The sequence below is a fragment of the Xiphophorus hellerii genome, chromosome 9, assembly GCF_003331165.1.
Source record: "Xiphophorus hellerii strain 12219 chromosome 9, Xiphophorus_hellerii-4.1, whole genome shotgun sequence".
Taxonomy (NCBI): Eukaryota; Metazoa; Chordata; class Actinopteri; order Cyprinodontiformes; family Poeciliidae; genus Xiphophorus; species Xiphophorus hellerii.
Genome location: NC_045680.1, coordinates 24,047,202 through 24,067,152, shown reverse-complemented (window position 1 = coordinate 24,067,152; position 19,951 = coordinate 24,047,202). Strand labels below are relative to the sequence as shown.

At 39.8% G+C, this 19,951-nt stretch overlaps 2 protein-coding genes across 3 annotated transcripts in view; both read right to left on the bottom strand.

Annotated features, from left to right (window-relative positions):
• Nucleotides 1–5,164, bottom strand: part of cyfip1 (cytoplasmic FMR1 interacting protein 1) — a 35,924-nt gene extending 30,760 nt beyond the window's left edge. The window contains exon 1 of the mRNA XM_032571417.1: nucleotides 4,917–5,164. The gene's annotated coding sequence lies outside the window, so the exon portion shown is untranslated. The remainder of the gene's footprint in view (nucleotides 1–4,916) is intronic.
• A 255-nt stretch (nucleotides 5,165–5,419) lies between these two features.
• On the bottom strand, nucleotides 5,420–19,850 carry tubgcp5 (tubulin gamma complex component 5). 2 transcript variants are annotated; one of them, XM_032571418.1, is made up of 23 exons: nucleotides 19,493–19,850; nucleotides 19,339–19,392; nucleotides 17,719–17,827; nucleotides 17,402–17,498; nucleotides 17,245–17,324; nucleotides 17,037–17,172; nucleotides 16,169–16,286; nucleotides 15,779–15,868; nucleotides 15,484–15,577; nucleotides 14,338–14,590; nucleotides 13,699–13,901; nucleotides 12,787–12,902; nucleotides 12,232–12,500; nucleotides 11,940–12,138; nucleotides 11,022–11,210; nucleotides 10,725–10,907; nucleotides 10,014–10,098; nucleotides 9,817–9,937; nucleotides 8,804–8,955; nucleotides 7,693–7,818; nucleotides 6,534–6,622; nucleotides 6,330–6,430; nucleotides 5,420–6,225 (listed from the first exon to the last, which is right to left on the bottom strand). In XM_032571418.1, the coding sequence occupies exons 1-23, from the start codon at nucleotides 19,624–19,626 to the stop codon at nucleotides 6,179–6,181; spliced, it is 3,045 nt and encodes a 1,014-aa protein (XP_032427309.1). In that variant the 5' UTR covers nucleotides 19,627–19,850; the 3' UTR covers nucleotides 5,420–6,178. The 2 variants fall into 2 exon arrangements, with proteins under 2 accessions (XP_032427309.1, XP_032427310.1); XM_032571419.1 differs by lacking the exons at nucleotides 19,339–19,392; nucleotides 19,493–19,850 and having other exon boundaries at nucleotides 17,402–17,494.
• Between the last annotated feature and the right edge of the window lie 101 nt (nucleotides 19,851–19,951).

The window sequence follows — 19,951 nt, the reverse complement described above, 5'->3', positions numbered from 1 at the left end:
ACTCCTTCACAGCCTCACCTGGGTTAAAGATGAGACTTTAACACGAAGATCGTGACTATTTGGTGAGATTTCTAATTTACAGCTAATGCTAAAAACTTTTTTAAAAGTATGTATAGGTCAATAACAGAAAGTACTCTTTGTACCCAACAGTCTCCGTTTAAGAAAATATGTATAAACTTTGCAACAATTACCACTAGACTTTAATTTGGCAAAGAACGCTTCGCACTGGAACTGGAAGTGATCAAGTGTCCAAAATAGAACTTGACCAAGAACAATAAATAAAACAGAAATAAAAACCACACACTACGCATACTACACTATGTAATGAAGTTTCTATAAACAAAATTGCTCATAAAAAATATTAATCATCAGAATGGAAATAAATTATCAAGCTCATGTTAATTCAGCATGCTATTAATTGATTAATTGATTATTGCGACAGGCTTAAGTATGCGTGTTATTATCAGCAGAATCTAAATGACCCATTTGTGACACGACCAAAACTCGTAACCATTACCATATTTTGCATCTTATTCTGATTCAGTTCCTCCAAGATCTTTTTTTTTAAACAAAATATAAAAAAAGCTTGTTTTAGCTTATAGTAAAGTTAACATTTAGCAATTTGTGACTCTTTGTATAAGAAGTATCATTGAAATTTTTTCTGGTTTTACCAACAAAACTAAAAATGGAGACGAGTCCAAATATAATGAAATGAGGAAGGGGGGAAAAAAACTAAATTCAAATAAAGATTAGTCAGAATGAAGTTTGAATGTTTTGCATGCAGCAGCAGGTGGTGAGGATCAGAAATAAACCGGAAATAAGCTCAGGGTTCCTACAGATTTTCCATTTCAAACTTCCAGACATTTGCACTATTAGATTTTCTAATTTAGTTCCTCTTTCGATTGCTTTCACATTTGTGGTTTTAACATTTACTTAAATTAAATATTTGTGCTTCAAAATCCATGATATCCATCTCTAACATCATGTCAACTTAAGGGATAACTTTAGTTTGAAATGAGACAACACAGGAAACACTGCAGGACATGATGCACAGATCAGGTTTTTAAGGGCCAATGCTGATTCTTTCTGACTGATTTTTCTGAAATCCAACATGCCAATTTTGATTTCTTCTGATTCTGAATTTCTTTCTAAAGTTGACCACACATACAAACTCTCAAATCTTTTTAAGCTTTCTTTTAAAACTACAGTATGTATTTTTTTTTTATATAAAAAAACAATATTTTTATAAAAATAGAGTTGTTATACAGTTGGTAGCACTGTTGCCTTGCAGCAAGAAGGTCCTGGGTTTGATTCCCAGCCTGGGGTCTTTGTGCACGGAGTTTGCATGTTCTCCCTGTGGGTTCTCTCCGAGTTCTCCGGCTTCCTCCCACAGTCCAAAAACACGACAGTTAGGTAAATTGGTCTTTCTAAATTCTCCCTAGGTGTGAGTGTGTGTGTGCATGGTTGTTTGTCCTGTATGTCTTTGTGTTGCCCTGCGACAGACTGGCGACCTGTCCAGAGTGACCCTGCCTCTCGCCCGGAACGTTAGCTGGAGATAGACACCAGCCCACCTCCTGACTCCACTAGGGACAAGAGTGTTAGAAAATGGATGGATGGATAGTTGCTATCTTTATTTGTTTAAGCAGATAATCTGTGGGGAGAGTAAATAAAAATATCATGCTGCTCTGCCTCCTCCCTGTGGTCCTACTGCCATCAGCAGAAATATGCTGCTCAAAATCAACCAATCAGAGCCAGACGGAGGGTCTTAGCACTGTCAATCCTGCTACAAATATGTAAAAAACATGTTTTTATAATAGCAAACTTCCTAAAAAAAAGTTACCTTATATAAATAACAAACTTAATGTTTAATATAGATTTAATGAAACATTAACCTGCTACAATTTATGTCATGAAGCTTGACAACAAAATAGAAGCAAATGTGCTGCTGGTTGCTTGACAAATGCAAAAGTTTTGAATCCAACAGTAACTGGAAGACTTATAAAATTATCCCCACTTGTGTGACAAAGCAAATGGCTCTAAACTTTACCCGAGTAACTGACATTTTAATATATGTCTTAAATAAGGGTGAATTTGAGTATGATGCATTTACTAAACATAAAAATAGCTTATTCTTAAGTATTTGGCCTGCCAAAAACAGGTCAATCTGTTCACCTGTATCACTCCCACCATAGTCTAGTCTCTCACTAAAGTGAAGAAGCATTTTGAGGTAACAAAACAAATCCAACAGTAGCCTAACATTTTTTTAAAAGAGGAAACACCTTTGTGTTGGACAGAACGATTTACAATCATGCATAAAAAATGCAAGATGTGTGACACTTTTAAACCCTCTGTTCAAACAGAATAAAGTCATCAAAGTTATCTAAGGAAGGAAGCGAACATTTAAGTGAGAAACTGATGCAAAAGCAAGAATCTAACACCACCTTGAACGACAGTCGTGCCTCTTATAAGTGTGGCAGAATAAACACATTCAGCAGGCTGGTGCGTCGAACTGTATCAGGGCAACGATCTTAAGACAGAGGTGTGAAAACGTTTAGCTTTAACATGCTGCAGGTTAACCAACCACAGCTTCTGCGTATCAGTGCAAAAACCACACTCATCCAAAGCGCACGCTATGATGAATGTAGAAATACACTTTATAAATGTTAGAATGTTATAAATGCAGGAGGAGGGTTGAGTTCTGGAGAATTCAAGATTAAGTTTAAGTTTAGGTGTAATCAAATCTCAACTCAAGAAAACTTAGTTGAAAATGATTCGAGGCTGATGACGTTCTGGAGTAAAAAATAGTAAACATGCAACCTAATAAAGGTTTATCCACTCACCTGGAGCAGTTTAAACCTGGTTAGTTTCAGTGGTTGTAATGTGCGACAAACCGAAAGGTGTGTTGTTGGCCTAACTTGGCTTTATGGTATCCTTAATAAAGACACAGAACCACAGAAGAAGAAAAAAAAAGAAAATATGTGCACCGCTGTCACCAAAAACACTAACAGATGTGGTTAGAAACGCATCTTCAAGCCTCATCGCCTTCCTACCGCTCTTCCTTCCTTCTTTTGTAACTTCAAAGCCGACAGAAAACGTCTCAAACTCAACAAAGAGCAGCAGAGGCAAAATGAACATCAAAAAAAAAAAATACGCATAACAACAAGCTCATAACACATGAACTACTACAGCGTACATCAGGGGAGTCTAAGGTGTAGCGTTTACAACATTTGGAATTTGGCAAAAAGCAAATCAAATAAATCAAATGGAGTTGATGTTGTCGCAACAACCAATTAATCAAATGACAATGATGGCCATAAATTCAATTCTGATGATTAATACTGTTGGAAGAGCAATTTTGTTTATAGCTTTCATAATCTACTTCATTTATGGTTTCAGTTCTGTGTGGTTTTTATTTCACTTATATTTTTTGGTTATGGTCATTTTGTGTGTGTGTGTAGGTGTGTGTGTGTGTGTATTTGGTTATTTGAAATATCTTCCAGTTACATGATCTTAACAAAATTATAATTTATTGCTCTTTGAGAGTGTGAACTTGCATTATTGGACCATTATCAACATATCACTTGAAAATAGTCTGAAAATAAAATTCTTATTGTTTATCGCAATAATTTCTGGGATAATTTATCAGCAAAATCAGTTGTCATGACAGGCTTGAAGTTGGACATTTTTTTTCCACTGGGAAGTTTATACACATTTTCTTAAACAGAGACTGTTGGGAACAAAAAGTTTTTTTCTACTGTTGATTTGCTTTCCTTTAAGTTTCATAGCGAAACCCAGTGACTTTGCTCAAAAACGGAGCCAATTTTTAAACTTGGCTAAGTACAAGAAAGGTTGTCTGAGGAAGTTCTTGTATCTATTTCATGTTAAAATACTTTTTCTGGACCGATATAGTAGAAAACAGTTGACCTAAGAAGTTCTGAAATGCCTGTGGTGTCCAAATTGAGTCCCAAAGGTTCGGTATCCTGCAGCTTTTAGTTGTTACCCTGGTTCAACACACCTGAATCAAATGACAGTTCATTAGCAGAACTTTAGGAAATAGTTGGACCACATTGGAAACTGGCAGGACACTGAGGACTGAAGCTGGACACCCATACTGAACAGTAACATTCACTCTAACCAGTCAAAAAGGTTGTTCACTGAAGAGAGTTTGCGGAACATTTTGTGACGTACGTATTTAAAAATGTGGTGTTCGTTTCAGCTTTTCAAACATTACTCGGGTTCATTTGAAATGCTCCTTTAACGTGCTGTTTACAGTGGAAGAATGGGCAGTGAACGCCTCGTGAGGTCTAGTTCCTGAACACAGCAATCCTGGATGAGTTCAGGAAAAATGTCGCCAAAAAGAGGAAACAATTTGGAAAAGGCAACAATGCTCCAAAAGTACAGGTATATTTGTAACTTTCGCAGATGGTTTTGTTGGCTCGTTTAAATTACTTTCTTTAAAATAAGTTCTACGTTTCGGCTCCAGATAGTGTGTCCGTTTAATTCACAACAGAAAGTAACAACAGGTGGTACAAAACAACAGATACATCGATTGAAAAGTGTGAAAACTTGCGAATTCTTTGGTGTGTGTGTGTACGTGTGTGTGTGTGTGTAGTCCTGCCTCCAACCTGTAATGGCTCTATCCCTGTTCCGTGGCTGGGCCTGAGATTAGTCACAGCTCGGGCCTGTGAGCCAGGAAAATGGCTTTGCGCTGCAACAAGCTGTTCACCTCTACAAGCTAATTATCAGAAGTCTGTCTAAAATCAGCGCGTGTCCCACTGGTTGCTCTCACACAGCGCTGGTTTAAAGAATACAGCCAAAGCCGTGCAACAAGTTTTTTTTTTTTCCACCCTCAAGTCGTGGGCGAAGTATCTGAAAGTCCACACACACTGAAACCAACTTCAATCATTTCCACTCACCCGGAGTTGTTGGGAAACTTGTGCGTAAATACACTCCACTACTGCGCCATGTAGCCGGTGGCTTAATCCGTCTCGCGACCCCCGGGCGTCCCGGGCTCGAACGTTTTCGGTCCGTGGGAGTGTTGTCTGTCGTTGGCCGGTGAAGTCTTTCCTCGCTTGGTGTTATCATGGGCGGGGGAGAGAAGTAGAGCAGGGAGTTCCTGTCCCTCAAACAGGGAAACTCAACAGGAAACTGCGCTCCGAGCTGCGGTTCAGGCCTCCTCCACTAGGGCAGGGAGACGCAGGAATGTACAGTCAGCCCGCATATATGGAAGGTGATTAGGGCCAAAAATATACCCGCCCTGGCGACACTATCGCAAAACAAATACCGCAAAACAAAAAAAAAACCGCTTCATCAGGTTGGACTTTCATAAGAAAATTAAGATATTTAAAATTAACAGTAAATATGAATCTAACTGTACAAACTTTGCTTTAAAATGTATTTTCAATTATACAAAACAAGACAGCAATTTGTCATTTTATTTTGTTTAATTCAAGAAATATACTTCTATGATAAACTGCCACATTTCCATGTATATTAGGGAGGGAAATTATTTTTGTCCTGACTTGCACCTTGAATGCTACAGCTAGTTAGCGTGGCCACCAATGACGGCAGAAATGGTTTTTCTCTAAGGATGAATTCTTTCTCCCTCATTTGCACATTTAGTAGCTCAAGTAGGAGGAGCTTGATCTTTTCACAGATTCTTATTATGCTGTCACAACATGGTGACAGTTTTAAATAAGTAAAAATACCAAAAATTGTATACTGTCAGACAAATCAATGTTTTCAAACCTAGTATTGAAAAACTGACATGTTTTTTGGCCTAATTGGATTGTTAGGTTTCTGACTCAACAGAAATCCACTAATATACTGCATGTAAATTTGTAGTAGCAGTATACATTTAAATAAAACTTTTTCCGAACGGTCAGCCAGGTCTTACCTCAACTTTCTAATTTCCTTCTTTGTTGTTGAACTTTTGTGCCTTTTCTATCCAGAAGCAACAAGGCAACTTTATTTTGTGCTTATGCATATACACATGACATTATTTACAATCAACATGGCATTTTGTATAAAAAACATAACTTACAAAAACCATTTTTAAATAAAGATCTTGATGTTTTGTTGATGAACTAACAATGACTGTCACACTCCATCAGTCTGAGCAGGTTACATAACAACAGTCAAAGGCAAAGTGATGAATGGGTGAAACATGGAGGGTCGCTCAGCACTGCTCAAACCCTGCCATCAGCGAGAGGGCCAGAGACTCCACTGCAGGAACAAAAAGAGGGAAACAAACAATAAATCATTATCTCTGTCTGTGTAAAGTGAATCATTTGATGTTGGGGAATCACAAATGAACAGGATTGGCTTACGGTGAGGAAAGGAGCCCCGGCAGACGGCTTTATTAAGTATAGTCACCAGGAACATGTGGCAGTTTTTGAAATCAGACTCCATCTTATCTATAGACTCGATCCTGCACAAAGACAAAACGTGGGGTCACCATGGAGATCTCCGACAAACATCCTCGGGGTAAAATTGAGCAAAGTTGCAGTGCGGGGTTTTTATTCAGGCTTTACTTCCAAGCGCCAAATCCAGCTTGCCATCGGTCTGAGAAGATGAGGACCAGATTGAGAACCTTCATTATCGCCTCTTTCACAAAACTGACCTGAGGGAATGAAACGTGTTAGAAGTGAGATTTTCTTTTGGCTCGGTTCCTCATTTTTGTCTATTTCATGCTACGTGTATAGCGCTAAAGAACTGTGTGTGTGTGTGTAGAAGTGGCTGTGCTGAGAATTTTTCAAGATGACTTTGTCTACGGCCGTTAAAGAGAGCATTACGTTGAAGTAATTCACTCAAATTAATCACCTCAACCTGTGAAGACTGCAGAGCTGAACAGTTGGAACTCGAAACACCAAGTCATCAAAACCGTCATCACAGGTTGTCAAAACATGACGACCTGTGATGACGGTCAAAATGCAGACAAGTGTTCTCAAAAGATGTGTAAAAACCCCTAAAATAAATTCAGTGTGGATTTGTTATTATTGGTATTCACTTGCTTTATTTTGTATTTTAGCTCTTAGGACTAAAATCGCCTTATGTTTTTTTTCCCCTCTCTTTTATTCTGTCTGTCAAAGTGCAAAAGCTTCAGGTAAAATTCAATAAAATATTTTAAATGAGTAACTTTAATAATAATGATAACAGGTAAACCTTTTGGCAACAAACACTTTTTTTGGATGTGGCGTAAAACAAAAGGATGAATGTTTGGAAATGAACCACATGCCTGCTGTTAAATACGGTGGAGGTGCTATGATGCTGTGGGCCCGATTCTCTTCCCAAAGGCCTGAGAAACTTGCTAGAATGCTTTGTACCACAATTTTTTTCAATTGCCAGTGTATTTAACATAAATAATACATTTTAAAAAACACATTTTTTGGCAGTAAACTAAATATGGATCCTCACCGGGTCTTTTTAAATCAGGATAAATTAAAGCAGCTGATCAAATCGACACAGGATGGGTTCACCAGACATAAAACCCCTCCTAAATCAATTACCACCTTGGTGTCGGGTCCTAAACCTACGGAAAGCCTGTGGGGTTTGACTCTCTGTGCAAGAACTCCTTTTGAAAACACGGTGACGTCTTATTGGGTTTTACCAGGTACTGTCGACACCAATAATTGTGCCACTGGTTGTTGATCATTCTACCCTCTGAATAATTGTTTTCAGAATTCAGCACACCTTTTCCCTCAGCAGACAGCGGTCATGGATGGTCGCCAAGTATCTGTAGTGGATCTTGATCAGCTGGTCCAGGTCTTTTGCTTCCTGTACTTGGTGCTGAAACTCCAGACCAGTGCTGTGCAGAATCTGCCAACACACAGAGGAGACACCTCTCACTTTTCAGACTGCAAACGAGAAGATTATGTAAAAAATAAAAATTAAAAAAAAGTTCAGGTGGTTTGAAGCTCGTGCTTTCATCTCACAGACTCTGGAAGTAAAAAAGGTTGTTTTGGTTTACGGACAATCAGCTGCTAAAGTTTTGCAAAGCTTTAAGACGATTTGGATCAGAGGCTGCTCAATGACAGAGACCCGCTGCAAATATCCGCTATTGAAACTGTTCTGCAAGAAGAAAAAAACAAAAAGTGACATTTGGACAGCTGTGGAGAAAGCACTGCATGGAAAGCCAGAGAAATTAGCAAAATGTGAGACATATGTCAAAACTGGAGGAGCTTCAGAGATCAGCTGATCAAGTGGGGAAATCTAACAAGCACACTGTAAGAACACAAAATCTTACCAAGTGTGTTTGTCTAGTTTCTAGTGAAAATATCTTAGTACACTTAAAATAAGACAAAACTAACTTACAAGTAACTCTTCAAGAAGATCTAGCGGCTTGTTTCAAGGAAACAGTTCCTGAAAAAGCGTTAGTTGCACCAGCAGATTCATTTCACTTTTAACATGGGAAAAAATGTCTTGTTTTAAGTGAAATAATCTGCCAGTTGAACCAGCCTTTTTTTAAAAATTAAATAGTAAGCAATTATTTACTTAAAACAAGCTTCTTTATCTTGCTAAAAATTTACTTGGAAGTTAGTTTAATCTTATTTCAAGTGTACTAAGATAATTGTGCTAGAAACTACACCAAAAACACTTAGAATTTGTATTTTTGCAGTGCATCAAACCATGTCGCTGTGTTAGAAAGACCCAGTCAAAGTTCAGATCTAAATCTTATTAAGAATCTGTGTCAGATGAAAACTAACTAGCTAGCTCCCCATCCAATCTGACTGAGCTTGGACTATTTTTTTTAACCTAGAAAACGTTCAGTCTCCTTGTGAACAGGAGATAAGCCTCCTCTTACTCTGGTCATGATGTAGTTGTGGAGGCTGTTGACGAAGTGCATCAGTTTAACGCGCAGCAGACACATTCTGTGAATCTGCTGGCTTATTGGTTCTTTCAGCTTTGCTTCCTCAGCAGGAGATCCTTCCAGTTTCTTTGTGACTTCTGCAAAATCTAAATAAAAGCACAGGAAAAGCATTTAAGCAACAACACAAACGCCTTGGTATTAACTTGACCCGCCGCATTTAGAGGAAGACATGATCTCAGTGTCGCTCTAAGAACGCCTCAGTCACACCAGCTACATTTCCATTGGGCACATTGGAATTACAAAAATAAATTTGCTTAGTGGAAACACACCAATTTTGAAAATGACATTTTTTTTTCAACTAAAGTTTTTTAGCGTTTGGTTGAGTTGATGTTTCGGCTGAATCAAAATGAGTAGATTTTGCAATATACTAATCGCCGTGTGTTGCCATGGAAACACTTTTTCCACATCGTACGAGTCACATGATCAAAAACCGGATGAAAAGATGAAGGAGACGACAGGAAGCAGGATGATGGAGCGGCGCGTTTTTTTTTTTTAATGACTTATCGCGTGAACAAGCCTATTCACGTTGGATTTTTAATTGCATTTCATATTTAATGCAAACAACGCAAATAGAAAATTGCTTTTTTTTTTTTTTTTTTGCAGAATATCGGCAAAGTTCTGCAGACATTTGTAATGGAAACACAGCCAGTGAAGCACGGAAGTGGAACCATTATGCTTTGGAGCTTTCCCCTCCCCCCTCTACAAACGGGGCAGGACTACTTAAAGGTCCATACTGAGGATGTTCACGCATAAGCGATAACTGAACTGCTTCCCATCATGTGTGATGTGTCTAATATTAATAGCATTTCTAATGATAATGACAAATAAAAGGTGACTTTGGTTTGGTAAGATGTATTAATACCAAAATATTTAAGAAAAAAAAGAAAAAAGAGATAATCATTTTAATAATTTTCAGCTGTGGTGGATGTCAGCGTCTCAGTTCTTACCACTGAATCGAAGCGTGTCCAGGCTGTATTTAGCCCATTTAATCTGCAGCAGGAGAAGGAACACTTGATTGTAAATCTTCTGGCACTCAGAGCTGATCACAATATCTACGGGCCAGGGGACCTGAGGAGAGCAAACCAAGCAAATGTCAGCACCACACATTTACCAGGCATGAATGAAGCGCAACGCCTCCGTGTACCTTGTAACTCAGGGTCAGGACCTCTAAATTATTCACTGGGTGCTTTTTCCTGGACGCGTCCAGAGGCTCCAGAAAGACCGACAACCTATAGGATATGAAATATTTAAGGAAATATTTGCTTTGCAATTATCAGATTTATGACAACGTATTAGGGTCACAGTAAATGTTGGGCAAAAAAATATTGAGAGTAACCTCAGAAATTTTTTAGAAAAAAAAAACAAAAAAACAAGGACGTTTGTGAGCTCCAAAAGTCGAACAATTGTGAGAGAAAAAAACTTTTTAAAATTTTAAATTTTAGATTAATCTCTGGGTTGGAAAACTCAGAAATATGCACAAAAAAAGACAACTCCGATATTTTGAGGTCTCAGAAATGTACAAGGAAAAAACTAGAAAATTTCTGAGTTTCGTAAGTTATGAATTTTCAACTCTTGAAACTCAGAAATTTCCTTATTTATACAAGATTTCTGAGATTAATCTCAGAATTTCTGAGTTATTTCTGGCAAATTTAACATTTTTCAAACTCAGGAATTTCCTAGTTTTTTCAACAAAAATAAATAAATAAATAAATCTTACATTAATCTCAAAATGTTACATTTTTTTCTAGGAAATTTTCTGTCGCTCTTTTTTTGGGGGGTGGGGAGGATTGCCCTAATACCCCATCGCACAGTTTTCACTCTGCTACATCTATCTGACAGCAAAGACCTGTAGTACCTGCTGCTGTCCTCCGGGTAGCGCTGTCCCACTGCCTCCTGCAGCAGCATGTTGAGAAAAGAAGGCTGCTGCCAGCTCTCCTTCTCCTGCACCTTGTCAAAGATGGCGGTGTAGAAGTCATACATGGTGTCTCCGGCTTCCAGCAGGAAGTAGTTCCTCATGGCTTGGAGGTATTCCAGCAACCTGCCGAAAAACAACAACATGCTGGATACGACCTGACACAACGGTAAGCACTTAGAGCAACAAGAATAAAATATTTTTCAAAAAAATTTAAAAACACAACACAGCGGTGCCTACTTGTAGTCTTTCTTCAGAGTCTTCATGAGGTTGCCGCAGCACTCGATGTAACGCCTCTCGATGTGGGGGTAGAGGCAGGAGCGCAGGGTGAGCTCGAAGGTCTGGCAGGTGACCGACTGAGACGAGCGGTCCACGATGAAGTCGCCGCCAGAGAAGCGCTCGTGGAAGTCGCTCTGCTCCAAGTAGAGTCTGAAGAAGAAGGTGCATGAATGTCACATTAATTTTGGGCTTCTAATTTTTTCTTTGAACCCACTCTGTCTTTAAAGGGCAGTAGTATGTGTTTTCCAGGCACCTAGTGCCATTTTGTAGCACAATCAGGTAACTCTTTTATTTTAAAAAAATGCTATATATTAAATATCACTTAAAAGAAAATCTGTCCCTTTAAAAACTCTTGTTTTTTATGAAACTTGGCCTTCAGAAAGTCATCACAACATGGCTCCTCAATTAACCCTTTAACTATGTTTTTGCTGAGAAGCAGCTCCTATAATGAGCTCAGCAGACGCACAGTTCCACCAGGTGTTTGCTAATTGCTGCTGGCTAGTCTGAAGGAGGGCTGCACTGTAGAAGCTTAGAAACTGCAGCTCTGAGGAGGAGCTCTGTCCTCAAAGGCGGAGCTATGTCCACCCAGGCGTTTTGCACAGCTGAATGGTTGCAATGGGAGATTAAAGGATTTCTCAAACATGCATGAAAAAAAAATCAAGGCAACACTCCAGGTGCGTTTCTGATTATGGAATAACATTATATCATGAAAAGCTCAAAAAAGTTGATTTTACATAATTCTGCCCTTTTAAATCAGATATGAATACATGCCATTACTTCCAATGCATGTAGCTTTCATAGAAATACTTTAATTATTTTTCCCAGCACAGCCACAGTTACCATTAGTTAAGCAAAAAAGGTGATTCGGTTTGTTGCTACCTGGCGAAGTTGATGGCTAAGAGTGGATCGTGGACGTCCTCGATCTCCAGGTGCTGCGCCATGATGGACTGCATCTTTATGATGCTCCTGGTCGTGGCCTGCTGCTCGGTCATCTTGTCGATCGGGGATTCCTCTGGGCTGCTCAGGCGGGACTGCACAGACTCCAGAAACACCGTGTACAAACTCTTCCTCTCTGCATCTGCAATGTTATTTTTCTGAGGTCGTGAACACATTCCTTCAAAATAAAATCAAAAAAATACTGTAATGACGCACTAACAGGACAAACACCGACCTCTGGAGGATCTCTCGGAATCCTGGGCTTCTTTACAGTGCAGATTTTTGAGCAACTGCATGGACTTCCCGGCCATGATGATCTGCTTCAGCACTGGTTTGAGGAAGGACACCATGGTGAGCTGCCTGTTGCTGGAGCCCGGATCCCCACCGGAGCTCCCGCTGGCTGCGTCGTTCAGCTTTTCCTCGCTGTCCACCATCTCGGAGACGCTGTACAGGGTGTAGGTGGCGTACCAGAAGTCCCTGTGGTTTACTGGGACGTCCTTATTTCTAGAAAACAAAACAAAACATAGATGTTCTGGATTTCATAATATTAACAATTGTGAATCTACTTTGGTGGCTTTCCTCAAATAGTCAGACTGCTTGAACAGTGTCACAACTACAAACTTACACACCTTATCGAGACTCAAAGCGGAACATATTAACATGTTGTGGATATGGAAGGTGAATGATTCTTTTTAATCTTATTACAAATAAAAAAATAGTCATCTTCAAATTTGTGCTTACAATTTGCTACATATGTGGGAAGTGTGTGTAAGGATTCCTTGAAGCTAACCTTTGGATGATGAACTCTTTGGCAGGGTCGAACAGATGGCCGTGAACAATCCACTCATCCACAATCTCCAAATATGGCCTGACCGTCTCAGTCCACAGAGAAAAGAGCAGAGCCACCTGGTACAGAAAGAATGGCCACACATTTAACCAGCGGTGGGTACCGCTAGCTAAAACGTTAGTTACGCTAAAGCTAAATCACTGCACCAAGCCGGTATTTATTGGAAGCTAATGCACTACACCATCATTGTATTTAGCGGATGCTAATGCTAAAGTGGCACATCAACCTGGTATTTAGTGAAAGCTAATACTAAAGCATTATATCAGCTTTGTGTTTAGTGGAAGCTAATAGTAAAGCACCGACTTCAACTCAAACTATATCTGCCCTTGAAAGACTACAACCTTCAAACACCAATTTAATTTTGCCATGTATCATTTACATGTTCTATAATTTCCCTATATATTGTATTTATGTTTGTATGTTGTTCTCTACTTTCCATGTTTTCTTTTATGTTACGAAGATAATGGGATGGGGGGAGAAAAGAACAAAAGAGAGAAGAGGGAACCAACTGCTGCATAAGCAGTCTTCATCACTGTCAAAATAAGAGCATGAATATAAACGTTTAACTACTAGAAAAATTCTTGACAGTCAATAACCCAAACTTCCAACACAAATGTCTACCTTTATTCAACTTCAAGATTACAAAACAGGCGAGTAAATTACCGCTTTAGAAGTGTGCTGAATGTTTTCATAGTTAGCAAAAGCGCTATACAAAAAAAACCAATTAGCTCCTCTATTAGCACAGTAGCGGATTCGCGGAAGTATGTATAAAATTTCATTAACTCTGTTTCTTTGTTAATACCCAGAAACTCCACCTTTAGGTTTAGAATAAAAATTATTTTTAAAAAAACTCACCGCTTGCTCTGATGCATCTCCAACACTGTCATATTCTATAATAGCCTTGTAGAGAGTATTGAGCAAGTGAGAGGCCCGCACAACATTTGGGGTTGCCGGGGGAACTTCAGCGACTCCCGTGCAAAAGACTTTGTGCAACACTTTGATCTGGGCCAGGTGAGGGCTGAGACGCTCTAGAACGCCGGACAGGGTCACCGTCTCATCTGCAAACAGACAACAGTTCATACAAAACAAGAAAGCTGCCCCTCGGGAAACACATCAATACTCAGTAATAACATGGATAGGTTTTCCCTTTAGGATTAGATAGGCGCACACAGGAATGGAGCAGATGTCATCATGGTAATCATCAAAAGATTTTGTCCCTCGGAATATATACATCTGTGTTTGCATAGCTCAGACATTTTAGGTCAATTTAAGGAACAAACAGCAATTCTAAATGGCCTTAAACATAAATAGCCTATGGCCATTTAAAGCCGTATTTATTCAACCCTGAAAAATGACTTGAAAGTGAAAGGAACAGAGTGGGACCTCTCACTGTTTACACAGTTAATAGCGAAGCTCTGCTGTGGCTCTCTTATCAAAGGGAATCCAAAACAAACTCTTTACGATAATGAACTCGAAGCTTGCCGTTCTGCTTACCGTTGCTGATGACCTCTCGCTCGATTGCGGTCAGCTCTTCTTTGAAGCTGGCGGAGTATTTGTTGAGAGCCCAAACAAAAGCCTGGTAGGTCCTGAAAGGCGGCTCCGAGCCCTTCCTGTAGCTGTGGGAGGAGGCCGGGCCCGGCGGGCCGGGCTCTGAGCTGTGGCCCGTCACCTCGTCGATGAACCTCTGCAGCCTGAACACCGCCTGTCCGTACACGGCGACGTGCTCCAGCACAGAGTGCAGGCAGTTCTGCAGAACAAAAACACGACAACATCCTAGTACCAAAAAACAACAAAAAAAAAGCACTTGGTAAAATATCAGCAATTGGCGATGCAAGTTATCAATTAATGTTAATAAATCCAAAGTTGTAGGATCTCACCGATCGATGGGCGCTTAATTGATAAGCGGCCATTTTCTCTTCCGTCGTGTTTCTATAAAGGGCTACATATTCCACGACAAGCTGAATTTTAAAACTTCATTTAATTTTAACAGTATTTCGGATCAGCCAGCGTTATTCAGTTTGGACGGAATAAACTTAAAATTATGGTTTTCTCACCCTGGTAAATTTAGATGTAAAACAGGAACCCTCTTAAGAGGTGAAAAGATGAAAATAATATATAAAAAAACACTCAATTCCCAAAGAACAGAGAGATGTTCAGAATGTTCAAACTTCCCCCCATGACGTGCACAAACTCACAGAGAGCCGGCCCAAGGCACATGCGAATTAAGCGGCTGCTTAGGAACCCCACACCACCAGGGGGCACCCCAAGAGCAAAATGCTAGTATGACAAAAAAAAAATACATATTTTTAAAAAGAAACATTGAATAATACAAACTAATTGCTTTATACATGTGGAAAAAACTATTTCTATATTATTTCTATAGTTGGTTTATTTCTGTATCAGCTAGATTTGCTTAAGGATGACCAGCGGTGCCCTCTGCTGGATGGAGGGCAAACTACAACACAAAAAGAAGAAGGTCTAAGGGGACATTATTAATCGATTTGGAACTACTTTTAAACTTATAAACCATTAATCGACAACTAATTCCAACTCGATTAAGTGATTGCATCCCTGTCGGTAATGTTTGTGTTTTTTTTCCCCTCTTAAAAAGAAAAACAACAACAACAACAAAAAACTTACACTTGTCAGATGGGTTACCACCACGTTATTCCTCACCGACACTTTGCCGTCATGATGCTGGAATATAAAGTGTTTCTTCACCCCGGAGAGAAGCCTGAAAAACACACAGATCATCCTTGTGACAAAAAAAAAAAATTATAATCAATGCGCCAACATAACTACCTCATCGATCCGGGGAGGATCCGTGAGTCCGGGGATCAACAAGACACTTAAACTCACTTAAGAGGAGCAGAAGATCGTTTCCTGTGTACTTTTGTGAAGCGAGTGAATAGGCTCAGCGTCACCGGATTCTTACCATAAGGTTTCCCGTACGACCTGAGTCTCGGTGACGAAGGCTTTTTCTTCCGGCAGATACAGAGGATCTGTGTTATACAAGTGCTGGTCCCTGAGAGCGAGAACACCTGAATGTCACACAACCTTTCCACTCAGAAATAAGAGGAAAAGTTGCTTATGTCATGTGGAACATAGAAAAAACCATTGATATTGCTTAGTATTGAGATTAACGTCCTATGTATAGTTCCAAATGTGTAATTTGCAACTTAGTGACATTTCAACGCCCACTTTTATGATTTATACCACATTAAAATTTGATACCAGTACTAAAATAGAATTTTCCCTCTGAGTTCAGATCCACATGTTACTGATTAAAGTCAAATTTGATCTTAAAAGGAGTCTGAAATCTTACCAAACGTTGAGCAGGTTGGAGTGTAAATGCAAGCTGTGGGAGAAGCGAGGAGCGTGAGCGACCCAGTACGGAGTCACCACATGCTGTTCAAGCCAGGTCCGGGCGTCTGGTTCCCCCACTGGGGAAAAGAAATACATGCCAAAACGTGGTTATTTTAAAACTATAACACACTATTCCTGCGGTATGTTACAGAATGATTTATACCTCCTGTAATTTCCCACATTTTTGTCAGATTGCAACTAAAAAACTTAATGGATTCTGTTGGGATTTTTGTACCAGACCGACAAAGTAACAGAAAGTACATATGAAAAAAAAAAGATGTACTTTTTTTCTTTCTTTTTTTAATAAATAAAAATTTAAAAGGCTTCCAATGCACATGTATAGAGATATGTATTTAAAATAACTTCGTTAGTTTATAAACCACTGCATTTTGGCTTCGTGTGACAGTAAGACTAATACATAGCCTTGAACACACCATCCCAAGTAAAGAAAAACTGGTGGTGGCAGCATCATGCTGACGATTCTTTTCTTTTATTTAGGGACATGGGAGTGTAAATAATATGGATACAGGGAAAAACTGAATGGAAGGATGCAAGATTTAAAGTTTAAAATTTCTCCTCCTAGGAAGACAACCCTAAACATACTGCCACAGCTACAATGACGTGCTGTCAGTTAGAACGGCCTAGTCAAATCACAGACCTAGATCCAACTGAGAAACCAATAGGCAAGACTGGAAATGGTGACATTCACAGACACTTCCCAGACTGAAACCTCTGTTTTGGCAAAGATAAACGGAAAATTAAACACATCCCAGTTTGCGGGTCTAGCGCGAATAATTTCTACGATTGTTTCTGTGTTTTCGGCGCACCCGTCCACGCGACTGGCACCATCTTGCTGGTGGTGTCCTGGTCCTCCTGGGGGGTTCTGTCCAACTGGATCCCAGAGTCCTCCCTGCTGATTGGCTGCTGCCGGTCGTCGTCCTCGCTTTCGTCCTCCGACCACTCCTACAGAAGAGCGAGGTGACAACATGCGGCCACGGAAACGCGTTTAAATGGCGGCGTCGTTCCAAGACCCACCGGCGTGTCCGGGAACGGCCCGGCGTCCACGTCCTCCCCTTCCATGAGGTACTTGGCCCAGTCGAACTCGTCTTTCGGTTCTGAACGGACACGCGATTAATTGGTGGGGGGAGGGGGGAGAATAATTCCAAAGTGTAAAATACCAGAAGAAGCTCACCAGCATCTTTCACCCTGGGTCTCTCAGTGAAGTTTGTGTTTGAGGGAGAATCTGATAAGAAAAGCAGCAGTGACAGGATCCCGTAGTGTGTGTCTGTCTAGAAAAAAAAAAAGGTAAGTGGAACAGTTTGAAAGTTTAGTGGCAGATTATGCAATCTGGAGCGCTGTTTTCCCCTTCTGCTATCAGGATGTTGTGGTATTTAAAAGACAGAAAAAGAAGAAGAGAAACACAAGGCATGATGAAATGTGTTGGCCGACGCTGTTTGTGTTGGCTCGTGTCAGAATTTATGTTTTCAATTTCCACACTCGGTTCATTACCTTCGTTCCGTTGGTGTTGGGGAGTGGTGAGGTCAGGAACTCCTCGGTCAGTCTCCTCCAGCTGCCCGCCTTACTCAGGTCAGAGTGGACCATCAGCTTTTCATAGATTCTATAAAAAAATTAAAATTAAAATGAAGAAGAAGAAGAAAAAACAAATTATGCATAACAGCATTGTGCAAAGTGGGTCATTTATTTTATTATTATAAAACAAATTCTCATGCTTCTAATACACTTTAAGCTGGAAGAAAAAATTTGAGAAATAGACTAACTACAAAAAACTAATGTTTAGATCACTAAAAGAAAAGAACATTTTGAAAAATATAGTCTGAATCTACCTGGTTGGGTGTGCTCACTTAGAGATTATTGTCATTCAACTAAACGTTTAAAATCTACATGTTGAGCAAAACTTTGTTGCAATAATAATATTATTATTTAAAAGTCAATTTTAAAAAAAAGTATGAACATAAATGCAATAAATTACTATTATTCCAGGACTTCAACACATCTAACAACTAGCTTATTAAATTCAATTCAAAAACATTTTATTTATTCATAAAAAACGTAGGGAAAAATCATAATTCAGAACTTCAAAGTTCTGAGTTATTCAATGCGTCATAGTGGATGGAAATACTCTGAGCAGGAAGCAATTCTGGTAGCAGTCAGTCTCGCAACGAATCTGAAGTGGCCTCTTACTGAAAACTGTTGCTGCATCACTGACGGTGACGACATGCTAAAAGCTCAATATCCAGGCAGAAGAGACGATATGCAACAGTAACACGTCCTGGATGATACAATCAGTTATCGGCAAGGTCTGCTAATCTACCTCATTTGCCGCTTCTCTTTTAATCTGTTCGGTAGTTAGAAAGTAGTTAGGGTTGTGGATTGGAGGAGAAAGTTTGAACTTCCTCTCTCTGCATCCATGAAGCTTCATTTTCAACTCCCCTAGGGTTTGGGGTCATAGTTCAGGCAGGATTTGAGGTTTTGGGATGCCAATCAATTAAGAAAACCTTGTTGCCACGGTTACGCAGCATAACAACTGTCCGAAAGTGGGGAGAGGGGAGGGAAGTAAAATGTGATCAAAAGTCTAGAAAAAGAAAAATTCAGAACTAACGTTACAAGGTTAGTTCTGACCATGAGAGACACAATTCTTATAATTACAGGATTTTTTTGGCAGAAGTGTTTGATTAAAATCCTTACAAACTATCACAAAACTATGCTTTGCTCCTAATATGTTATGTTATCTATCTTGACACTAAAGGTTGTGCAATTTGACTTTTTTTGGGGGGGGGGGGGGTTTTGCTTCATTGCCCATGTGTAAATAAAAAAGCCCACTATGAATTTAATAAATATATTTATTTTATCAAGGCCAAACTTGAAATACAGAACGTACAAAAACCCGCAGAGTGCAATGATGGATTTAGACAATAAGACTTGGAATAGTCTAAAAATACACATAATTTCCAGACTCTACTTTCTTTTCCATACTAATCCAGAGCAGGAAATTGATTAAATCAAATTGTATATATTTCAGAGGGCGTGGGAACTGTGAATAGAGGAAAACAACCCTCTACCTAAAGGGAAGAGAGGAAATTAGACGACAGACCTGGAACACTTACTCACCCATTGATTGTGCGTTGAATTTTATGACTGTCGGCATCCAAATACCGATGAAACCTGCCGGAGGGAGCACACAGTTAGCCAAGCTCACCTTCTTGCAGCTAGCTAGCGTTGTTGACAGGCTAGCTCCGACTCAACCAGCGCAGGACGGACTCACTTGAAGTTTGACCAAGCGAACTTCAGCGCCAGTTGGAAGTTCTGGTCCTCCTCGTCTTGCACTCCGCTGAGACACCTGACCAGCCTCTTCGTCTCTCTCTCCGTCTCCTTCTCGAAGGTGCTCCAGTGTGCCATGTTGCCGCAGCTGCTGGTGCTGCAGTTAGCTTCAGGCTACTACAGGCTGCATCCAACCGACGGCCGTTGACATGTAGCCGCTTTGGTGGCTCTGCGGGAACCGGGAGTGGGTCGAAATGGGTTTATTTGCTACAAAAAGGTGAGACGTTAAGCTGTTTTTGTTAGTCGTTTTCTGCATTACCGCGCTCCGTTTGGCTCTGGAAATAAGAGCAAGTGCGCATGCGCAAGATAGAGGCGTGGGTTTGTTTTCCTTTCTCTCATCTGAATGGTTCCAAGGTTAATGCTAATAGTGGCTAAATTTACGGATATAATTAACTTTTCACAA